The sequence below is a fragment of the Hemitrygon akajei genome, chromosome 18 (assembly GCF_048418815.1).
Source record: "Hemitrygon akajei chromosome 18, sHemAka1.3, whole genome shotgun sequence".
Taxonomy (NCBI): domain Eukaryota; kingdom Metazoa; phylum Chordata; class Chondrichthyes; order Myliobatiformes; family Dasyatidae; genus Hemitrygon; species Hemitrygon akajei.
The window spans coordinates 27,950,787-27,975,479 of NC_133141.1; the positions used below are offsets into that span (position 1 = coordinate 27,950,787).

At 39.2% G+C, this 24,693-nt stretch overlaps 1 protein-coding gene across 5 annotated transcripts in view; it reads right to left on the reverse strand.

Moving 5' to 3' along the window:
* Positions 1 to 9,737: 9,737 nt before the first annotated feature.
* Positions 9,738 to 24,693, reverse strand: part of LOC140741222 (zinc finger protein 148-like) — a 118,103-nt gene continuing 103,147 nt past the window's right edge. For 4 of the 5 annotated variants that reach the window (XM_073071177.1, XM_073071176.1, XM_073071175.1 and 1 more), the window contains one exon: positions 14,742 to 18,117. In XM_073071177.1, coding sequence (XP_072927278.1) covers positions 16,516 to 18,117 — 1,602 coding nt within the window. In that variant the 3' untranslated portion in view covers positions 14,742 to 16,515. Of the gene's footprint in view, positions 10,234 to 14,741; positions 18,118 to 24,693 lie in introns of those variants that run through there. The other variant, XM_073071174.1, reaches the window with a different exon arrangement.

Here is a 24,693-nt window from a genome sequence, read left to right on the forward strand (position 1 = left end):
GATACACTTCTCTCACAGAAATCCAGAACTTGTCCACAATACTCCAGGTGTGGCCTTACTAACATAGTGTACAACTGCAACATATCACAGCTTCCACATCAAATGCCTTGACTGCTGAAGACCAGTGAGCCAAACACCTCAAATGCTCTCTAACTTTTGTTCATAATAGTTTGCACAGTATGAAAATTAAAATAGTTTTAAGGGTATTAATAAACAGCATTAATGTACTAACTGACACAAACATCAGTTAGCATGTATTCTTCTTAAGATTTTAATTGTGCAAATTATCTTTCACAAAAGAAATTGCACCACATTCTGTCCATGGGTCACATTGGGCTTGTCACAAGGCTCCAACTCTCCTCCTACTGTTGTGGCATTGGATGAAGCAAACTCCTTCTCTTGAGCTGTTGGCATCAGGAGTTCCCTGTGCCCTACACCTCATCTAATGCACAAGTGCTGGTACTTTGCTTCTAAAGGTTTTTAAGAACAAAATGAATATGCTTTTTGAAGTTCCTTTACATACAGTAAATTAATTCTTTTTAATTTCTATGATGTTGCACTTAGCAGCTATCCAAGCTGGAATTGAACTGTTACCTCTTCACAGATACTGCCTGACTTGCTAAGTGTTTTCACTGTTTTCTGTTTTAATAAGTGCAAGTTTGCAAGGCCTTGGTTGTGGTGTGGGTCAGGCCTCATTCATGCCTCTGAGTTGCCTGTTGCGGCTACCAAGAAAGCAGACGCTAGATCTGGTCGTGCACTGCTGGATTGCATTCATCTGCGGCTGGACTATGTGAAATGAGGAACTGCTGTGGGCTGTTCTTGCAGAAATGTGGGGCTCCAGGACAACATCCATGTACCATCAATCCACAGGGCTATGACACACAGGGACTTGGGTTATATTTTTAATTTTTTTAAGCTATATTTTTCTGCTATCATACTCTCTATGTGCTATATGTGTTGTGTACTCTGTGTGACTATTGGTACTGTATTTTGCACCTTAGCCCCAGAGGAACACAGTTTTGTTTGGCTGTTTTCATGTGTATGGTTGTGACAATTAAACTTGAACTTGAACATTGAATAATAGTGGATTGGTAAATAACCCAACTTTCTCATGTGATGTGCAAGCGTTCCTTCCCTTCACATCTTCTGCTGCCACATCGTGACTCCTCTTGCCTACTTTATTCATACGAGCATTGTGAATAACGTCTGCACCATTGTGAATAACCTTGATGACAATCCCATTGTCACTATATAGAGATTCACAGGTATAGGTGAAAGAAGGAAATGGCAGGGCTGCAAGCAAACTCTGAAGCTCCCCTTCAAAACAGAGCTTCCGGCCAATTAAACTGTATTGAATACATCAACATCATAGAACATAGAGCATTACATGCCTTTTAGCCTACAATGTTGTGCCGACGTTTTAATGCACTCCAGGATCAATCTAACCCTCCCTTCCTACATAGCCCTCTATTTTCTATCATCCATGTGCCAGTGTAGGAGCTTTTAAAAATGCCCCTAATGTATCTGCTTCTACTACCACCTTTGGCAGGGTGTTCCACACTCCCACCACTCTCTGTGTAAAAATACATACCTCCGACATTTCCCCCTATACTAATCACCTTAAAATTATGCCTCCCTCCTCCCCCACATATTAGCCATTTGCACCCTGTGAAGAAGTCTCTTGCTCTCTGGCTACCCACTCGATCTCTGCCTCTTATCATCTTGTACACCTCTATCATCTCTCATCCTCCTTCACTCCAGAGAGAAAAGCCCTAGCTCACTCAGTCTTTCCTCATAAGACATGCAGTATCCTGGTAAATCTGGATCCAATCCAGGCAGTATCCTGGTAAATCTGGATCCAATCCAGGCAGTATCCTGATAAATCGCCTCTGCAGCCTCTCCAAAACTTCCACATCCTTCCTACAATGAGATGATAAGAACTGAATATTCCATTTGTGGTCTAACCAGAATTTTAAGGAGCTGCAACATTACCTCACTGCTTTTGAACTTAACCCCCCAACTAATGAAGACCAATGCACCATACACCTTCTTAACAACCCTATCACGTTGCACACTAACTTTGAGGGATCTATGGACGTGGACCCCAAGATCCCACTGTTCCTCCACAATGCCAGGAATCCTGCCATCAACCCTGTATTTTGCCTTCAAATTCAAATTTTAAAGTGAATCACTTCACACTACTCCAACTTGAACTCCATCTGCCACTTCTCAGCCCAGCTCTGCATTCAGTCAATGTCCCGAAGTAACCTTTGGCAACCTTCAATGGCAAGCAAGTGGAAAATCCCAGTTGTTTTCAAAAGCTGAGATCTGGTTGCAGTTGTTGGTTGATTAAAGCATGAAGAACAAGCTATAACTGTCTTTGTGGTGGTTTGATGCTGGACATGTAGGTCAAAGTGGAGATGGTGGCTGTGGGGCTAGAGCAAGTGCCTTGTGAAAATAGGAAGAAAATGAGGTTTGGGTTTTAACATAAAGCTGTAAGCATGGGAGAGAACAGTAACACTGGAAGTTGGGTTCTGTGTACGTGGAAGTTGTGGCAAGGCAAAGGTTAAGATAATGTCCAGGCAAAGATAGTTTACAGATAGTGTGCAGTCAGCCAAAACAAGGAAGGCTTACAAAGAGAGTTCTTTGAAGAGCATAGCTTCCCTTTGCACAGCAGGAAGCCATTGCTATTTGGCATACCAAGACAAAATAAGGATGCAGATAAAGGATTCTAGGGTGACACTTACCTTTGGTCAATTACTTTACTAATTCTTAAGTATTATTGGCTTTAACGGGTAGATTCTATTGGCTATTAATACCTGTATTACAGTAGTGTGATTGGTTATGCAAATAAGGAACTTGAACATTCACAAGGTTACCAATTGGTCAGTATCTGTATCTAACTAGTCAATTTCAGTAAAAATGTAATTTCTTTGTTCAAACTTCAGAACAGTTTGGTGACAAGGGTTCTGCTGATCTCCTTGAGCACAAGTAAATAGATTAAGGAACGAGTGCGAGTTTTCAGAGTCCAGTTAATCAGTGACGGCATGTGTATCATACAAACAACAGCCCAGGTGCCTCACACATGTTGATTCTAGTGCAGGCGTGGCTCAGATGAAGCTCTCAGCCAGTATAAAAAGCATAAAAGCAATTAAAAGTCAAGGCATTAATCACAGATTAACTGTGAATAATTGACAGCTATAGAAGCTCACTCCACACTGCACTGGAGCTGTATCAATGCTTCAGGATGAAATTGTCAAGTGGTAATTGCACCTTCCAGCGAACAAAAATACAGCAGCACCATCAGCTGTAGAAGGGTATAATTACTGTGTGCTGGGTTCCTTTATAATTGTGACACAGGATTTAAAATGGAAATTTTTAATTGGAACCAAATGCGTGATGTTACCCCTGGCCCAATTATTCACCCTGTCTCTCAGAAAATAAACTTGGTCACAACTCTGTATACCATTAGAATTAGTCCAATTCAGTGAGCTTGGCTTCCAGAGGCATCAGAGAAATTGTGCAATAGTGTGGTAGCCCCATCTCAGACATCCTGCATTGCATTCAAAGATGGTTCTCTGATAATGGGGTTTAATTTACCATTACAACACTCTGAATGGAACACAAAAGATGGGACCAGACATTTGTACATTAAATTTACATTCATCATTATGCTAACCAAAGCAGCATTAGGGGAACTACAGCTAGTCTCAACAGCTGAGAAACTGAAAGTAGCCAGGGTTCTAGATCTTGATCACTACCCCATCATCCCTGTTGGCAAGTGTGTGCTTGTACATAAACAACTTGCACACCTCTACACATGTGGGTGTGAATGTCGGGCTTTGTGTGCTTTTGGTGATAAAAGCATCGGGCACGGCTATCACTCTGCCCACACGGCAAACTTACCTCTATCAACACTCAGTGTTTATGCTCGTCCATGAAAAGTTCTCAGAGGATAGGACATCACAAATATCTGCCTCAGCTCATGGCTTGGACCTTCAGAACAGAGGATACACAAGTGTTGGAGATGAAAATCATCTACCTTCGCTCTCCAATAGGTGTGCAAGGTACAGTACAACCAAGTTCCCGCTTCTCAGGGCTTCCTTCAAGTTTCCACTGTGGTGTGATGGTATCCTGAAAATCCTGTTAAGATTTGTAGGGTGTCTATGCTCAATTTCTGGTACAAAAGTTAAAATTTAGCCCATGAAGTGTGCCAAATATAAATACAACTGTTAACAAAACCACATTTTATTCATAGATTTGTCTATTTTTAATAGTTTTTTTCTAATTTCTAGGAGAGTTTACAGGGAATAGAAGGCTTATGTTGGAAGCAGAAAATTACAGTTCATGGGGGTTCATTAAATAGCACAGTCCCTTATTGTACCATTTTGACCAACAAAAAGTCCTGGTTCACACTGACAAACAGAGACACTTTCGTCTGAAAACTGTTAAGTATTAAATACCTGGAAGCAGTAGGTCTCTGTGCTTTACTGACGAAGCTCATTCATTTTTGGAACAACCAGGCTAAAATATGCAATGAAGATACAATATATTGCAGATTAGGGTAATAAATGGGATTATTTCAACAGTGGATCTAATAGAAAATCTTTTACTTCAATATTTAAAAGCATCCAAAATGCAGAACATAAGCTGACTGGGCTGTTTGTTGCCACAGTACAAACTAGCTTGCAAATGCTCACAGGCTAAAAGCAGCTACTATCCCGCCCCTAACCAATCCCATTGTTTTCCATAATAAAGCTTTCTAACAGATCTTTGGTGTTAAGAAATACTTCAGTATGATCTTCTTATTCAGCCAGATGTGATCATGATGTAACAAAAGAAAATGAGCTGCAGGTCAGCTTCATTTAATATTTGAGCAGATTCCTTACCACTCCAATATATGTTTATGGTCTCTAACTGCTGACTGATTTCTTAAAAAGAAAGTTAAATCCAAAATTGAAATCCCAGAAGCCTTAAATATTGTTGGCAAACTGTTCCATTGATACACAGGTTCAACAGATACTGCAGGGGTAACAGCTGCCGATCAATCCAGATACAGAGTATCAATTTGTTACAGAGTAGGAAGGAACAGGAATTTTGAAATATTTGAACATTATAGCTACAAAACTGGTCTAAACTATAAATGCAGGCTGGTGATTAATAAAGGGTATACATGTGAAATGCTACAGCTAACTGAATGATACATATCTTCTTACATATATGGAAAAAGCTACTTACAACTTCTAAAAACAAACAATTCAACACACTATTTGCCCACTTTTCAAATTAATAATAGGGAGCACAATTAAACTATCTCCTTAAGTACAACACTTCAGCTAGTTACTTGTGAAACTCAGTACAACTTTTACACAAGAATAATATTTCCGAACTAAACTTGTTTCAATAAAGAATGTGTTTGACCTTAAATTGAGATTTGACTTTGCTTTGCATGTTATGGAGACAAACACAATAATAAAGTATTTCAAATTTGACCAAGATCTTAAACAGATACTCTTTTTTTTTCTTTAAACTTTAGTGGATGGCTCATTTTGTAGCCCTACTTTTTCTCCAACTATCCTACCTGTAAAATATGCTAATCAACATAAAATGGAGTACCAAAAGTTTGAAGAGTGTGAGCACCGTTGAATGCAGGATTACAGAATGGCTGCAGCACAGAGAGAGGCCATTTGGTCCTTTCAATCTGCAACAGCTAGTTCTTCTCCCCATAGCTTCCCCCCTCCCCCCACAAATTCCATCCCTTCATATACTAATCCAGCTCCTTTTTAATGCTACAATTAAGACTGCCTCCACTAATTCCCCAGGTAATACATTCCAGAGTCCAATCACTTGCTGTGCAAACAAAATTTTCCCTACGCCAATTTTGGTTCTTTTGCCAATTGCATTCATTTTGTGTCCCCTAATTCCTGACTAACAGGAACAGAATTTCTCTCTCTTTTTATTCTGTCCATACCCTCCATGATTTTAAATCACTCTATTCGATCCTCTCACAACAACCTCTGATCCAAGGGGAACACCAGTTTCTTGATTTCATCAACATAACTACCTTCCTGAATGATTAGGGTAAATCTCCCCTATTCTCTCTCTAAAGTTGTAACTTCTGAAGTGTGGCATTTAGAACAGGACACAACACTCCAATTGTGGTCAAATCAATGTTTTATAAAAGATGTACCATTCTGCACCAGTAAATTTCCTGCTCAGTGCATACATTCACACCGATTATAATTCTTTGCCAAATCAGCAAATCACAAGATGGAGAAAATAAACACACTGATGATGAACAGTTTGCTCCTTGGCAGTTATTGAACCATACTAGCGGCGACTAGGGAAGCTAAAACATTCAAAGAAAAATGTAAAGTATCTCCTTTTGCACAGTGTACTCTTGCACCTTCAAAAAACGTTAAACACTACACTCCAGTCAGGTGAGATCTTTGGAAACAAGGGATTTTTTCTGCACACATCAGTACGGTTCTGTGGTCAGCTTCTTCCCTTGATTCTACTCATAGATTTGACTAAAATATTTGTGATCAAATACACACATGGATTTGTTAAAGAATGTTGTAATAAATACCTTCACTAGGTTAATGAAAAATGCTTATAATCTCACTAAATTCCAATATACATCTTGCTGCTTTCATCTGGATCCTGAGTCAGAGCCTCTGAGTCAAAGGTTATATATACAGAATTGATACCAGAATTCAACTTCCAAAATCCTGGAATCAACAACTAAGATAGGCAGCAACAGTGAACACAGAAAACATTGCTTATAAGCAGTTAACACTGATGAATTACTTACAATATAAACCTGTGCTAACGTGATTGAGTTAACATCTTCTACTTCTGCCAACTTCACAGACTACATCACCACACTCTCCAAAATGCTTCCATCCTCTCCTTAGGCTGCTAAACCCATTCTTAATTACCATTCTATGGACAGTCCACAATCCACTAGCCCTACACCCTGGCCACTTTATTGAAATGACCATCACATAGATGCAAGGATGAGCACTGAAGCCAAATTTACTGAATTCACTACTGATGCACAAGATCTAAGCTGATTCATGGGATGTTAATTAGGGCCGAGACTCACAGTGATTGTCTTCCCTCTTAGTTCAGGTTGAATGTCTAGTTATAACACTCCTACTGCTGTCCTGGCTGAAATTAACTAACTCACAAAGCCAGAAAATTGAACCTGAATAATTCTGGTCTTTATGGCTGGGTACCACGTAGGGCATAACTGATATCCTATGGAAAACAGCAGGCCATTGGAGAATCAGAGCCTGAAAGTAATGAAAATGGGGTGAATGGGGGATGAAGGCTGATCAATTGCAGTACAAGTGTGTGAGTGTACCAGTAGCCACACTCATTGACTTGTTGGGGATAGCGATACCAAAAGGATAGATACCGGAAGTGTAACAATGTCCACAACAGGGTAATTACTGGAAGAGCACCAACACAAAATTCTGGGATCTACTGAAGCTATATCACGGCCAATATGAGTATAATTATTAATAGTGGCTTAAAGGCAGAATCAGGGTATTAATTGAAAAATCTCAGTGACAACAAAACAGTAATTATTGAAGCCCTATCATTGTCTATTTTGGGATAATTAGATATTATATTTCTTGATTAGTAAGGGTATCAAAGTTTGCAGGGAGAAGGCTGGAGAATGGGGTTGAGAAGGACAGGAATTCATTGCTACAGGCACCTGTGGAGACCAAGTCATTGGGTATATTTAAAGTGAAGGTTGATAGATTCTTGGTCAGTCAGGGTGTCAAAGGTTATGGGGAGAAGGCAGGAGGATGGGGTTGAGAGGGATAATAAAACAGCCATGATGGAATGGGGAGCAGACGCAATGGGCTGAATGGCCTAATTCTGCACCTTTGTCTTATGGTCTAAATTGGTGTTAATATCAGAGTAATTATTAGTGGAACATCACTTTGAGTTTCAGGATAATTACAGGAGGCGCATCAGTTCCAATATCTGGATATTCTCTGGAAGTAAGAATCAGGGCAATTTCTGGAGACCTATCAATGCCAGTGCCCAGATTATTATCAGGTAGTATCAATACCAATCAATAATTATTTGAAATGTGTCAATGGCAACCATCAGCCTACCTCAGGGTAACTATTAACAGTACTATTGGTACAGCAATATCAATATCAGGGAATTATAAGAGGTGAAAATATAGTAACATCAGAGAAATTTGAAGTCTATCAAAGGCAATATATCCAGACTATTACTGGAGCTGTATCAATACCAAATATAACAGAAAATTATTGAAATCAATACCAATATCACTTCACTTACTAGACATGTATTAGTATCCCGGGGATGGATGTGGAGAGGATATTTCCTCTTGTAGAAGAATTTAGAACAAGCATCCACTGTTTAAAATAAGCGGTCACACATTTAATGCATGGATGAGATGAATTCCTTTCTTTTGGAGGGCTGTGAGAATGCAACAATGATTTTGATGGTTATAGAATAACAATGTTATTATTGTAAATCTATTACTGCCAATCTCAGTGGAATAAATTACAAAATTTTAACAAGAAACACTGGCAGCATGAGGATAAATATTAAAAGTCTATCAATGGCTACATTAATCGTTGCCAGTACACAGTTAATTATTGGAAGTGTAACAGGTTAGTCAGTGGATACACATTTCAGTATAATTATCGGAAGCATAGCAATCCCAATTTTAGGGTACTTTTTTGAGCTGCAATTTCAATATCAGGATAACTACTGGGGACATATCAATGTCAATATCATTTTATTTACTGGCCACGTACCAATGATAATGACAGAGTGATTATTGGAAATGCACCAGTGGATAATATCAGGATAATTACTGGTATCCAAGGTCAGTACAGTGTATCAATTTAATTATTGGGATATCAATTCTAATATGAGCGTAGATATCGAATGTGCCTCAATGTCCATACCCGGGTAATTATTAGAAAAGAAGCATCAATGCAAAAATTAGTGTAACAATTGGAACTGCATCACTATCAGTACAGTTAATAAAGATGTCTCAGTTAGATTATCAGGTTAATTACTGAATGTGTTTTTAGTTATAACATCAAAGGTATTACTGGGAGTGTTTTAATGGAAATTATCAGGTAATTATTGGAAACATACCAGTGCACTGAAAATCCCAGGCGACATTTCAGAAAGTGACAACATGATAACCATTGAAAGTGTATCAATGTATACAGTATATCAAGGAAATTATTTGAGCTGTATCAATGTCAACTTCAGGGTTAATACTGCAGCTGTGTTAACACCAATGTTAGTGGTATATTACTGGAGCAGAATCAATACTGAAGTTAGAATCACATGAACATATAGCACAGAAGGATACGAGTCAGACAATGTGTCTATGCTGGCAACAAATTGATGAGATTATCCCCATTTTCCACACTGAGTCCATAGTCTTGCAGGTTATGCCTCTTCATGGGCTTTTCCAGGGGCAGGTTTCTGCCACCACCATCCTTTCAGGCAGTGAGTTCCAGATGACCACTCATTAGCTGAGATAATTTCCTCAACACTTGTGCAATCTTCTATTAATTTCCCCACCCTGCCAAGGGTAAGCTCCCTTCCTGTCTACTCTGTCCAAGCCTCTCAATTTCAAACATTTTGATCATCTTCCCCCCCCCCAAGTCTATCTTCACACCACCTCCCTCCCCCCCCAAAGTTTCAACAGTCTCCCCTCATAACTAGAAACCCTGACCCCGATAACATCCTGGTGAATCCCCTCTGCACCCTCTCCAGTGTTCCCACACCTTTCCCATAGTGTGGTGACCTCACTACCATTTTGTACAATTATAATATAATCTCCCTGCACTTATTCAGTTGTTAAGGACAAATACTTATTGACAGGACGTGGACATCTCTGACAAAGGCAGCATTTAATATTCATCTTTGTCTGTGCCTTCTTAACTACCTCACCAGGACATCCTGCTGCCTTCAGGAATCTATGGACATGGATGCCAAGATCCCTCTGCACATCTTAGTATTTTACCAATTACTTTGCCTGGTTTGCCCTCATCACATATTTACCCCAAACTTCTCCAGACTGAATTCTATTTGCCACCTAAACAGTCCATTGATATCTTCCTGTAGCTTCAAACTGCCATCCTCACTTTCAATTCTGGTGGCATCAGCAGATTTCTTAATTGTTGGGAGCGTCTTGGGGGTCTATCGATCCCACTGTCAAGCAAAATTTTTGTAAACAAATTAATGTCAAGGTAATTTCTGAATACATAAAATCACAATATCATGGAGGTAATTAGTAAAATAATTTCAATGATTATATCAGGGCTTTTACTGTAGGTATGTCAGTGCATTAATTTCTGTATTAGGGCACTTATTATAAGTTTGGACCAACCGGTGTCGTGGCATCAGCACAGGACTTCGAGGCAGATGGTCCCCGAGTTCGAATCCAGCCGGGTCCCAACCTGGGCAGCAGAAGTATCTGCGTGGAAGAAAGGCCTGGCAACCTACTTCTGTATCTTGTCGTGAAAACCCTATGGACAACTACACTATCCAAAGGGTGGCCATGAGTCATTGGCGAGTCGATGGCACTCAACAGACAACATTGTATATATACCCCCATCAATTAGTTATTTATAGGAAGTGTATCAGTGGTGGTATCTGGACAAATGTTAGAAGAATGGCAATGTCAGTTCTTGCTTTTTGCACTACTTATTTATTTTATATTGTAATTTATAGTATATTTTATGTATTGCACTGTACTGCTGCCATAAAACAGCAAATTTTATGAAATATGTCAGTGATAATAAATCTGATCCTATATTGAACTACACTGTAATTAAATTCAGAGTGAATATTGGAACTGAATGAATGTCACTATCACATTCTCTACTTTAGTTGTGCCATTAGCAACATCTGGGCATGAATTGAGGTACTGTACATCAATGCTGTTATCAGGAAGACTAATGAATCAGTCCCAATATCAATATCAAGTGCATGATTTTCAAAGACAATTTCCAAAGATTTGCAAGTGAATCATTGTCAGGCAAAACCTGAAAGCATATAAATGGCAATACCAGGGACATTATTGTGTTGCATCAGTACCCACAAAGGTGCGTAAATATCAATGATACCATGGACTCTTTCGAATGTTAGTATTCAAAATCCAATCTGCATCAGTGTCGATATCGGGTGAATTAACTGGAAGGAAGTGCACCTATGGCTGTATCAGGGTTACTACTGTGAGTGATCTGTTGGCAATATTTTGGTAATTACTGAAAAAGGATCACTGGCAATATCAGGGTTATTACTGCAGTGGATCGCTACTAATGTTAATGTGAATAATGGAAGAGATAATAATACCTGAATAATTACAATGCCAGTACCAATATCAGGTGACTTATTGATTGTGAATCAGCCAATACAATAATAATCAGTAGAAGCCAATCAAAATCAATATCCATATAATTATAGTGCTATATTCATGTCATTACCAGGCTAATTACTAAAACCAAATCAACTGAATCAATCATGGCAGCACCTCTACTTCCGTAGAAGATTAGACATGACATCTAAAACTTTGACAAACTTCTATAGGTAAGTTGTGGAGAGTATATTGACCGATTGTATCACAGTCTGATATGGAAACACCAATGCCTCTGAATGGAAAAGCCTACAAACTGTACTGGAAATGGCTCAGTTCATTGCAGGTAAAGCCCTCCCCACCATTGAACACATCTACACAAAGCGTTGTCACAGGAAAGCAGCATCCACCATCAAGGACCCAGACCACCCCGGATGAGCTCTCTTCTCACTGCTGCCATCAGGAGAAAGGAACCTCAGGACACACGCCACCAAGTTTAGGAACAATTTACTACCCTCAACAGGCTCTTGAACCAAAGGGGATAACTTCATTCAATTTCACTTGCCCCATCATTGAAATGTTCCCATAACCAATGGACTCATTTTCAAGGACTCTTCACTTCATATTCTCCATATTGATTGCTTACTTATTTATTATTATTTCTTTCTTCTTGTATTTGCACAGTTTATCTTTTGCACACTGGTTCAATGCCCAAGTTGGTGCAGCCTTACATTGATTCCATTATGGTTGTTATTCTAATATGGATTTATTGAGTTGCCCACAAGAAAATTAATCTCAAGGTTGTATATGGTGACATATATGTAATTTGATAATAAACTTACTTTGAACTTTGATGTTGATATCAGAATAATAATTGGAAGTCAATCAATCACAAAAGACAATAATTAAAATAGAAACAATGTTATGAATGTAATTATTGAATAGAACAAATGACAACATCAGAGTAATAATTGGGAAAAATAAGTGTCCTTATCAGGCAACTATTGCAAGTGAATTGATGCTGATATTAAAGTAGTTGCTGGAAGGTAGAGGATTGGGAAGCTTTTAAAATACAACAAAAGGCAACTAAAACAACCATAAAGAGACCCAAAAGATGAAATATGAAGGTAACCTAGCCAATAATATCAAAGAGGATACCAAAAGTTTTTTTCCAGATATATAAAGAGTAAAAGAGAGACAAGAGTGGATATCAGACCGCTGGAAAATGTAGTAATGGGGGAACAAAGAAATGGCATACAAACTTACTAAGTATTTTGTGTCAGTCTTCATTGTGGAAAATACTAGCAGTAAGCCAGAAATTCGACAGTGTCAGGGGCAGAAGTGAATGTAGTTGCTATCTCTAAGGAGAAGGTGCTTGGGAAGTTGAAAGGTCTGAAAATAGATAAGTGATCTGGACAGATGGTTCCATGCTTCTGAAAGAGGTAGCTGAAGAAATTGTGGAGACATTAGTAGTGATATTTCAAGACTCACTAGATTCTGGAATGGTTCTGGAGGACTAAAGCATTGCAAATGCCACACCACTCCACTCCACTCCTTAAGAAAGGAGGGAGGCAGAAGAAAGGTAATTCTAGACCTGTTAGCCTGACTTCAGTAGTTGTGAAGATGTTGGAATCCATTATTAAGGATGATGTTTCGAGGTACATGATAAAGTAGGCCACAAAATCAGCATGGTTTCCGTAAGGGACAATCTTGCCTGACAAATCTGTTGGAATTCTTTAAGGAAATAACAGGCAGTATAGACAATGGAGATTCAGTGAATGTTTATCTTGATTTTCAGAATGTCTTTGACAAGGTGCCACACATGAAGCTGCTTAACAAGAGCCCATGCTATTACAGGAAAGATAACAGAAGATGGGCTGACTGGTAGGAGGCAAAGAATGGGAATAAATGGGGCTTATTCTGGCTGGTAGCCACTGACTACTAGTGTTCCACAGTTGTAGGTATTGGGACTGCTTCTTTTCACATTATATGTCAACAATTTGGATGACGGAATTGATGACTCTGTGGCCAAGTTTGCAGACGATACAAAGATAGGTGGAGGGGCAGGTAGTGTTGAGGAAGCAGGGAGTCTGCAGAAGGACTTGGACAGATTGGCAGAATGGGCAAATAAGTGGCAGATGGAATATATAGTGCAGGGAAGTACATGGTCATGCACTTTGGAATAAAGGCATAGACTATTTTCTAAATGGGGAGAAAATTCAAAAATGAGAAGTGCAAAAGGACTTGGGAGTCCTTGTGCAGGCAGAGGCAGTGGTAAGAAAATCAAATATAATGTTAGCATTCAATTTAAGAGAACTAGAATATAAGAGGAAGGATGTGATGCCTCGCTTTATAAAACCACTAGACAGACCGCACTTGGAGTATTATGAACGGTTTTGGGCCCCCTAACTAAGAAAAGGTATGCTGGCATTGGAGAGGATTCCAAGAATGAAAGGGTTAACATGTAATGGCTTTGGGCCTGTACTCACTGGTGCCTAGAATAATGAGGGGTGATCTCACTGAAACCTATTAAATATTGAAAGGCCAAGATAGGCTGAATGTAGAGAGGATATTTCTTTCCTATAGTGAGTGAGTTTCAGACCAGAGGGCACAGCCTCAAAATAGAGTGATGTCCATTTAGAACAGAGATGAGAAAGAATTTCTTTAGCCAGAAGGCAGTGAATCTGTGGAATTCATTGCTACAGGCAGCTGTGGAGACCAAGTCATCTGGTATATTTAAAGTGGAGGTTGATAGATTCTTGGTCAGTCAGGGTGTCAAAGGTTACAGGGAGAAGGCAGGAGGATGGGGTTGAGAGGGATTATAAAACAGCCATAATGGAATGGCGGAGCAGACTCAGTGGGCTGAGTGGCCTAATTCTGCTCCTGCTTCTTATGGTCTAACATCAAAGTCAAGGTAACTCCTGAAAGTGAATCAATGTTGATATTAGGACAATTGGGGTAAATAATAGCAGGTTAGTGTCACTTTCAAGCACATAAGGATAATTATAGGAGATATGCTAATGCAATTGTGAGATCAATTATTGGCATCTAATCAGTACACACAGTATCACTGTAATTATTAAATGTGTATTGTTGCCTTTATCAGCCAAATTATTAAATGTGAATCAACTGCAGTACCATGGCAATTACTGGAAGCATATCAATGGCAAGACCAAGTCTATTACTGAACCACTTCAGTACCAATACCAAGGTAAACACTGGAACCGGATTAATCAAACATCAGTGCAATCATTGGGTTGTATCAAAGTGAATAACAGGATAATTATTATTGCCTTATGCCAATAGTAATCAAATTATAACAGTTGGAGCTGTGTTACCAGCCAAAATTAGGAGAATCATATTAGGAGTAGATGTGTTAAAGCCAGCATCAGGCCATTTCTTGGAGTTATACAAGTTACATTAATACTAGTATCAAGGTAGTCATTTGGATTTGTGAACGCTAAGGTTAATCAATTTCAACAGAAGCATTTGCTGGAAATGAATTAATGCATATATAAGGATAATTATTGAGGAGTTATCAGTGGTAATATCAGTTAAGTATTGGAAGGACAACATGCAGATACCAGGATAATTGTTGAGCTGTTTTAATACCAATATCAGGATAAACACAATGCCAACATCAGAGTCTGCACCGAAATCTAGATCAGGATACTTACTGGAAGTAAGTATTGGGTACATTGTGATAATTGTTTAAACTGTGTAAATACCAAATCAGTAAAACTGCATCAATAGCAATACCAGAGTTACTACAGGCTACACGAGTATCAATATCAGGATGAATGGTGGAAATGAATCAGTGTAGCTACTGGACTGTTTTACTGTGTGTATCAGCATTAATAATTAGTGAACCAATAACAAAAACAGGGCAATTTTGGGTTGTATCAATGCTAATATCAAGACAACAACTGGAGCTACATTAACAGCATATCTTTTGCAAATTCAAAATTATTATTGACCAATATCAATGTGACATAATTATGAGGCTGAATCAATATTAATGGAGTAATATTAATGAAAGAGTTACATCAATGTCAATATCAGGTTATGTATTAAAGGTGTATCAGTGTTAATGACATTTTGGGATAAACAGAAGAGCTCAGGTACACAAATAGAATTCTAGATATTATAAATAGGGATATAGGAACAAAGACCAATCTGTGAAAGGTTTCTGTTATTAATACAGCTCAATTCATTAAAGCAAACATTTCAGAGTTGTCTAAGGGCAGACTTTGTATAATAGGAAAGTATGAAATGAAAGAAACTATTTCAATTGGCAAGCAAGTTAGTAAAGTTGGCATAATCTTAAGATAACCACAAAAATAACAAAGTCTTGAACATTTCAAAGGGCTAGCAGAGACATGATAGAGCAACGGCTCCTTTTATGCTGTGAGTCTTTTGTTGATTCTCCACATTATGTCAGAATCAAGCTGATCACTGTATTCATGGAAAATTCAAGATAATCAGTGGATCAAATGTTTATGCTGGTGTCATTAACTCATCTATTTGGGACATTTACTGGAAATATACAATGCCGATATCAGGGTAAACAGTGCATGCAATCAAATACCTATACAGTGGTATTACTGGATCAATTTATAGATAATTACCAGGCCAATTATTTGAAATGATGACATACTTATCAAGGAAATCATTGGATGTGTATTAATGCACTTATTTGATGGGTTGAAATGACAATGTCTAAACTGAATAAATATCAGAATTGGTAAATGATTTGATAAATTCCACGGTTATCTTATAACCAGCTCCCACCCATGGTACTTTTTGTGGATGGACAAATGCTCCTGATGAACACAAGAACTTGGAAGGAAACATGTATAGCCCCTTACTGTGCTAGGCAGCAAAAACATATCAGAGGAAGAAGAATGTTTCAATCCTGAACTCTAAAATAACCTCTGACAAGACCACTAATAAGAACATAAGAAACTACAGGACCAGGTAATTCAAACCTGGTCTGAAGGACCAGGCCTGTTCTGCCATTTAATAAGGTAATACAAGATCTCCAAATAAGATCTCTAAAACTTAAAACAAAAGTTTGAAATGGTTTTCTTTGTGGAGCAACTATGATCCCAAGTACGATGGGGAAATCAGTTCACCTAAAAGTCTGATCCCCCTGTCGCAGCTGGTGAGGCACTCATTTGATCCCTTCCATCTGGCACATTTACCAAAGGAAACTCCGAGTAGTTTGAGTTGCCCTGCCGGACCCTTAAGTTCATCTGTCCACTGGCATTGTCACTGAATGATGGGGTCATTTCTCCTCCAGTAGCTGAGAACCTAGAGTCTTGACCGAATGTACCCAAATGGTGATTGTTGTGAGCTGCTGGCTCTTGTCGCTTTTTTTGTGAGCTAACCTGCTCTGTGAAATCTGGCAGAGACGAGATGGTGTTGTTGCTTGCTACAGTTGGTATGAAAGCAAAGGGATGCTGGGATTCACCAACTAACAAACCATACTGGGACTTTTGTGCTGGTAATCGTAAAGAAGAACCCACTTCCGGTCTAAAGCCATGCTGGGTAACCATTGTGGCAAAAACTTGTCGCTCTAGAGAAGAAAACAGAGGTGGCACCTGAAGACTTCCAGTTAGGGGTTGAGCTTCAGTCTCATATACAAGCCCATGCTCACTCGAATAGCTATCATTGTGGCATGTCCTTTCCAAAGCTTGTTGAAGGAACTTTGAATATTCATGGAGCATGTTACAGTTGTCGGTAGATGCTGGCTGTGAACTTTCACTGACTTGCTCCAATGGAGGCACATTTGAACTATCGGTAGAGCTTACAGTTATATTTGGAGCAACCTGGGTGTCACTGACAGAAAATGGAACCTGTCCATTTGGTTTATTAGTGTAGTGGTCTAAGAGAGTCTGTAGGACTTCATCGGGAATTCCACTTTTGTCCTGGCTGCTTTTCAGCTCGGTGTTGCCAAGCTGCACCAACATGGACGTGCCACTATTGCTTTCACCTAAGGTAATGCTAACTGCCTGTGTTACAGCTGGTTGGGCTGCAATCTGGCCTACAGATAAGGCAAACTCCCTGCTGGTACTGTTAGGCCCTTGCAAGAATCGCTTCTTCTTAACAAATTGCATTGCATCATCGTAGTTGCTGTGGCTTCCTCCAGGCTTGCGTGAGGCATCTTGCCCTTGATCAGTATTCTGGCCCTCAATGACCAGGAGGTTGGGGTTGCTTCCTATTGCGTAGGTGTACTTAGTAACTTTTGTGGCATCAAAGTTGGTAGAAACTGGCAAAGTCTGATTCAGATGTTCTGTTGTCTTCTGAGTTTTGTTTGAGCTTATCCTCTTCAGAATAAGCTTTGGTGGATTCAGATTCTGATACGTTTCTCCTAGATGAGCACTATCTTGTGAAGAATGTGCAGTTATAAGTGAGGATTGCTCCACTTTATACTCATCCTTTATCTTCAAGGTGCTGGTGTAATACTCCATACACTCTCTCTTGTTCAAGTTAACATCTGTTGGACTGCTAGTCTCCGCTTTACTACAAGTTTCTAATTCCAACTTCTCTTCAGTTTTGAGCTTCTTTGTTGTTGGATTAATGACATCCTTCTGTGATGGCAACAACCTGTTCTCTGAATTGATGGCAAGTATAATTGGCTCAGTTTTCACTGCTGGGTTTTTGTCAGAAGCTTTCGCTTGATTTTCTCGGCACATTCTTCTGTGTTTAAGCAAACGATCAGTTCTAGAAAAATACTGCAAGGAAATGCATTAGAGAGAATTAATGTCATTATTGTTTATTAGGTTATGATTAAAGAAATAATGGACATGAAGGTGTATATTCATTGTGGTCATAAGCACATTAAAAGTTTGGACACTAAATATTAGAAATTTACAGGATGGGTTACAACCCTTATAAATTCAAACTGTTCAACCACTAACACAGACAACAGCACATACATTTCTGAATTTATTGTTGTTTATGATTCCAATTTATTACAGCAAATATAGAGTTTTTTCTGATTAGCTTAGAGGAAGATTTTAACTCCTCCTGCCAGGTATAAAATAGGTGGCAGGAGGAAGGGTAGCCATTTTAACCCAATTGATTGTCCAAGACAACAACTTCATGTCCATTTCCTACCTGCCTTGCCTGGTGGAAACAAGTTACAATTAACCCTTGGGTATAATTTTCCAACTGCATTTCCAGCAGAGGCCTCATCTGTCGATGACACATGAGAAATTTGGAAATATATACTGTAAAATGAAACAATCACCATATGATACACCATATTCACCCAAACTTCTGACTTAAACTTGAATTCTGTCAATTACTGTCTGGCAGCACTCTGTTGGAGAACTACAGTCAGTGTAAATTCCCCTCCCAGAAACAAGAACTTGTGTGGTACTTGCATGGAATCAGTTAGTAATGTACTACATAATGTATCATTGAGTCACACTGATCATTAGAGTTCAGTTTGTGATGTGTTAATGAACTTAGCTGCAGGCCTTGGAGATGCAACAACTTTACACATCTGATCCATTTTGTTTGGTTTTTGTGTGGAAGGAGGGATTTGAGGGTCAATGTGCCTGATCCATTTTGTTTGGTTTTTTTTTGTGAGAGAGTAGAGATTGGGCGGTCGATGTGCCTGATCCATTTTGTTTGTATTTTTGTGTGTGGGAGGAGGGATTTGGGATGAGCATTTTTGTTAGTTTTTTTTTGCAGTGAGGTGGGAGTTGGGGGTTGATGATCCGTGATGCCTTTCTTTTCTTTCTTGATTTCATGGCTACCCTGAGAATTGAAGAATTTCAGAATTGTATGCTTTGATAATAAATGAACATTTTAACCTTTGTCTTTTTTTTGTATTGCATCCAGTAATTCTTGTTGGTAAGTGTCAGATACAGACTGGGTTGAAAGTGACAGTGAGGCCATTTACTTTAAAAAAAATATTCTGCTGACATTCATTATCCAGATTCACACATCAAAATGGTAACTTTTGCAAGGAACTTGAGGCATCTGTGGAAATGTATACCAGTAAAAAGATATGGAGACAGAATGGAAAGAGTTAATAAGAGCGAGATGACGACAGGAGGAGCACAGGTGAGTGGCGGGGGGGGGGGGAGGGGGGAGTCTGTTTTACTATTTGGATTCCATGCAAGGGTCCAATTTCAGAAGAGGGGAAGAGGAAGGGAAATCTGAAGATGGGGGTTAATTAATTATGCAAATGATCTTACTCATTATCTTTATTTATCTTTATTCTATTTTTATAAGGATGTATTAACCATGAAACTGGATGAGTATCTTGGATGAAATTTGGGATCAAACCATAATTTGGATGAGAATGTACAAGGCATGGCCGGTAAGTTTGCAGGTGACACTAACATAGGTGGCATCATGGACAGCAAAGAGGTTCATCAAAAATGACAGGGAGATCTTGATTAGCTGGTTAAGTGGGCTAAGGAATGGTAAGTGGAGTTTAATTCAGGTAAGTGTGATGTGTTGCATATTGGGATGTCATACAAGGTAGGATTTTCACAGTGAATGGTAGGGCCCTGGAGAGAACAGAGGAACATTGGAGTTCAGGTGTCTGGTTCCCTGAAAATGGAATCGCAGGTAGACAGAGTGGTGAAGAAGGCTTTTGGCACACTGATTTTCATTAGTGAGGGTACCGAGTATAAAAGTTGAGAGGTTATGTTGCAGTTGTACAAGACACTGGTAAGGTCACACCTGCAGTATTATGCTTAGTTGTGCTTGCCTTGTTGTAGAAAAGACGTTACTGAACTAGAAAAAGTGCAGAAAAGACTTATAAGGACGCTGCCAGGACTTGACAGACTGACTGAGTTACAGGGAGAAGGTGGACAGGCTAGGACTTTATTCCTTGAAGCATAGGAGTCTGAGGAGTGATCTTATAGAGGTGTACAGTGATGGTGAGTGCACTTAAGTCTTTTTCCCAGGATTGTGGAATCAAGAACTGGAGAGCACAGGTTTAAGGTGAGTAGGCAAAGATTTATTAAGAACTTTAGAGGCAAATTTTTTTTTAATAGAGAAGGTGGTGGGTATATGGAATAAACTGCCAGAGGAAGTTGAGGCAGGTATGGGACAAAAGCAAGCAAATGGACTAGCTTGGATGGACATCTTAGTTGGCTGGGGCTAGTTGGGCTGAAGGGCCTGTTTCTGTGCTTTATAATTCTATGATTCTAAATGCTATCTACCAGAAACTTATGTATGTTTAACAGAGATTGCACAAGTACAAAACTGTAAGTACATTAATTTACATTTTATTTCCCTCAATTTATTTCTGTTCTCTTCCTAAGGTGTGAAAGCTTGAGGAGGTAGAATTCTAGGAATGTTTACTCTCCCACTGTAGCTCAGCCAAGTTATATATGCAAGTTAAATACAGTATACTTTTGGGATATATTCATTGCCTTCATTTTGTTTGGCTAACATATTTTCAAGGAAAAATTATCTTAAAACTCATGCAAGTACATAGTTGACCGTATCAAGGATCTTGATACAATTTGCTTATTTATAATATGCAACTAGTAAGGCATCACACACAAAATGCTGGGGGAACTCAGCAGGTCAGGCAGCACCTATCAAAATGAACAAACAGTTGACGTTTCGGGCTGAGACCCTTCTTCAAGACTGGAAAGCAGTTTGACAGAATCAGAGGCATTGTTTAATCTTCAAACCTGCTATGAAACCACAAAGTCCAATGCGATATCTGGAAATAACCATATAACAATTACAGCACGGAAACAGGCCATCTCGGCCCTTCTAGTCTGTGCTGAACGCTACTCTCACCTAGTCCCACTGACCCGCACTCAGCCCATAACCCTCCATTCCTTTCCTGTCCATATACCTATCCAATTTTACTTTAAATGACAAAATCAAACCTTCCTCTACCACTTCTACAGGAAGCTCGTTCCACGCAGCTACCACTCTCTGAGTAAAGAAATTCCCCCTCATGTTACCCTTAAACTTTTGCCCATTAACTCTCAACTCATGTCCTCTTGTTTGAATCTCCCCTACTCTCAATGGAAAAAGCCTATCCATGTCAACTCTATCTATCCCCCTCATAATTTTAAATACCTCTATCAAGTCCCCCCTCAACCTTCTATGCTCCAAAGGTAAGGGGAGGGAAGTTCAAGGGGGATATTAGAGGAAGGTTTTTCACTCAGAGAGTGGTTGGTGCGTGGAATGCACTGCCTGAGTCAGTGGTGGAGGCAGATACACGAGTGAAATTTAAGAGACTACTAGACAGGTATATGGAGGAATTTAAGGTGGGGGGTTATATGGGAGGCAGGGTTTGAGGGTCGGCACAATATTGTGGGCCGAAGGGCCTGTAATGTGCTGTACTATTCTATGTTCTAATAAAGACCTAACTTGTTCAACCTTTCTCTGTAACTTAGGTGCTGAAATTCACAGGGTTCCTCACTGAGAAATTATTTTCTTGTCTTAAAGGAACATTATCATATTAGCTGAATTAAAAGTTAAGTAAGCAAAGTTGCACTGTGTTCTTGTCTCTTTTACAATATGTCATATGGCCAAGTGGCTAGGGTGTTGGTCTAGTGATCTGAAGGTCGCTAGCTTGAGCCTCAGCTAAGGCAGCATGTTGTGCCCTTGAACAAGGCACTTAACCACACATTGCTCTGTGACGACACTGGTGCCAAGCTGTATTGGCCCTTGCCCTTCCCTTGGACAACATCGGTGGCATGGAGAGGGGAGACTTGCAGCATGGGCAACTACTAGTCTCCTATACAACCCTGCCCAGGCCTGCGCCCTGGAAACTTTCCAAGGCGCAAATCCATGGTCTCTCGAGACTAACAGATGCCTATATATGGGAGAGAGAGTTAAATAGTTATAGAAAACCATGAATATCACTTTTCTTCAGACAATATTTCTATTGGTACTGTAACACAGTAAACCTTGAAAGCACTTAATGTGGTACCTTCCAGCAATATTTCCATTTTAGTGTAACACAACACCTGCTGGTGATATTTGCATTGCTGCTATTAGAGAATGCAGTTTAGCAATACTTACACTGCTGATGTAATACAGTGTCTTTCCACAATTTTTGCCTTGTTGTTACACTCTAAGCTTTTGGCAGTATCTGTATTGCTGTTGTAATATAGCCTCTTAACCATTTTGCATTGCTATCATAATACTATATTTCAGCAATATAAATACTTTCTATGTAATGGTTTAATTCCTGTTTTTAGACTGCATTAAGAAATATTTGTATTCTGCTGTAATATAGCATCTTTCAGCAATGTTATATTACAGTAGCTTTCCACAATATATGCACTGCTGTTAACAATACTGTATTCTTAAGCAATACTACATTATCACTGTAACACAATCTTTCTGCAATATATGCATTGCTGCTGTTATACTGTACCTTGCAGCACCATTTGCACTGATGTGCTGTTTAGTAGCTATGTTTAGCAATATGTGCATTCCTGTGATGATATCTTTTGGTAATATTTGCATAACTACCATAACACAATAACTGTATAATATACGTACTGCCATTGTAAAGTACCCTTCTGCACTGTAATAAATTTTGCTGATAATGGTATTGTTGCTGCAAAATCTGCATTTCTGGCTTGACAAAGTAACAAGAGGCAATATTTGCATTGCTGCTGTATACAGCACACTAGCAATTTGCACTGCTATTGTAGTGCAGTACCTTTCAAGAAGCTTTGCACTGGTGCTGCAATACAATATTCGGATTTTACGAAAAGTGATAAAGAAACTGAATGTAGTTATCAGTGGATATACCCACATAGATTATCTGTTTGGCACCTCTGGCAAAGTTTACGCCTTGTCTTTTTTCACGTGCTTGCTGCACTCTGCCATCATTGAGAAGGGAGATGTTCTTGGAAGCTCAACTTCCCATTAGCTTTTTAATTGTCCACCACTGTCCATGACAAAATGTGGCAGCACTGCAGAGCTTGAAGACACACATTCAACATTTTAGGAACAGGTTCTTCCCCCTTGCCATCAGATTTCTGAATAGACAACGAACCCATCAACACTACCTCACTATTTTTGCTCTCTTTTTGCACTACTTATTTAATTTTTATATATATTTCTTACTGTAATTTATAGTACTGCTGCTGCAAAACAACAAATTTCACATTATTTATTAGTGATAATAAAACCTGATTCAGATCTGAACTTGGATCTGATCCATTCATTAGGAACACTTATCTGTCTCTATGTTCTTGAGCATGCCTGTTGTCATGTGTTGCAGTTTATACTTCATTTTTACATATGCCTGGTGCGCCTCAGCACATCTTTTTACAGTCCTTATTTAACTAAGGGTGGCCCCATAGCTTGAGGATAATGGTAGAGTAAGGGGTATGCTGGACTATGAAGTTACATATCATTCTGGTGTACAACTCTGCTGCCACTGTTGACCCAGTTTTGAGCTCCCAGATCCATTCAGAATCTGCCACATTTAGTACAATTGCAGTACCATACAACATAATTTGTCTCCATGAGGACTGTGTGGTTGGCACTCCAATAAATCTTATTTTTTTGGGGGGAGGGGGGAAAATGAATCTGCACCAGGTAAGACTGGTGAGGACCAGATTGAGTAGGTTCATTTGCATTTTGGTTTCCTTACTAGCTACCACAGACCCAGTCTGGCAGCAAATGTGCCTCAGGACTTAGCCAGCTCAGTCTCAGTTCACTGTTGAGGTGATTTATTCTGAGTACATTCAATGCCTTTGCTAATTTTGGTGCTTGATTCATCCGTTAAGGGAGGATGTCTGACCTGATGCTACGTGATTTCATGGGGTCTGCAGTCAAATTTAAAGACTCCGAGGGCCTCCCAACTCTATAGCACTATACTGCCATGCCTAGTGGGTCTGGCATGCTGTAATAGTGTACCTTCTGAAAAATGGTATTGGCATTGTTGCAGCAATAGAGCACCTCAGAATTATTTGCAATGCTGTAGCAATGGGTAACACTTGGTAATATTCAACTTTTGCTGTGATACAATATCTTTTGGCTTTTGGCAATATCCGCATTGCTGGTGTCTACTTATATATGCATTAGTGCTTTTACAATAATTGCATAATTACAATAGCTTGACAAAGTTGCATTGTTGCAGCAATATACCGTCATTAGCCAATATTTGCATTGCTGCTATAAATGTTTATAAATACTTATATTGCAACTAAAACAGTGCCTTCTGTCAATATCTGTATTTTTGCTATAATTAAGAACTTTTTTGCCATTATTATATTTGCACTACTCTTACACTGTAACAATCTGCAATAATTGCAAAGTTGCTGTAATACTGCACTTCTTAGCAAACTACA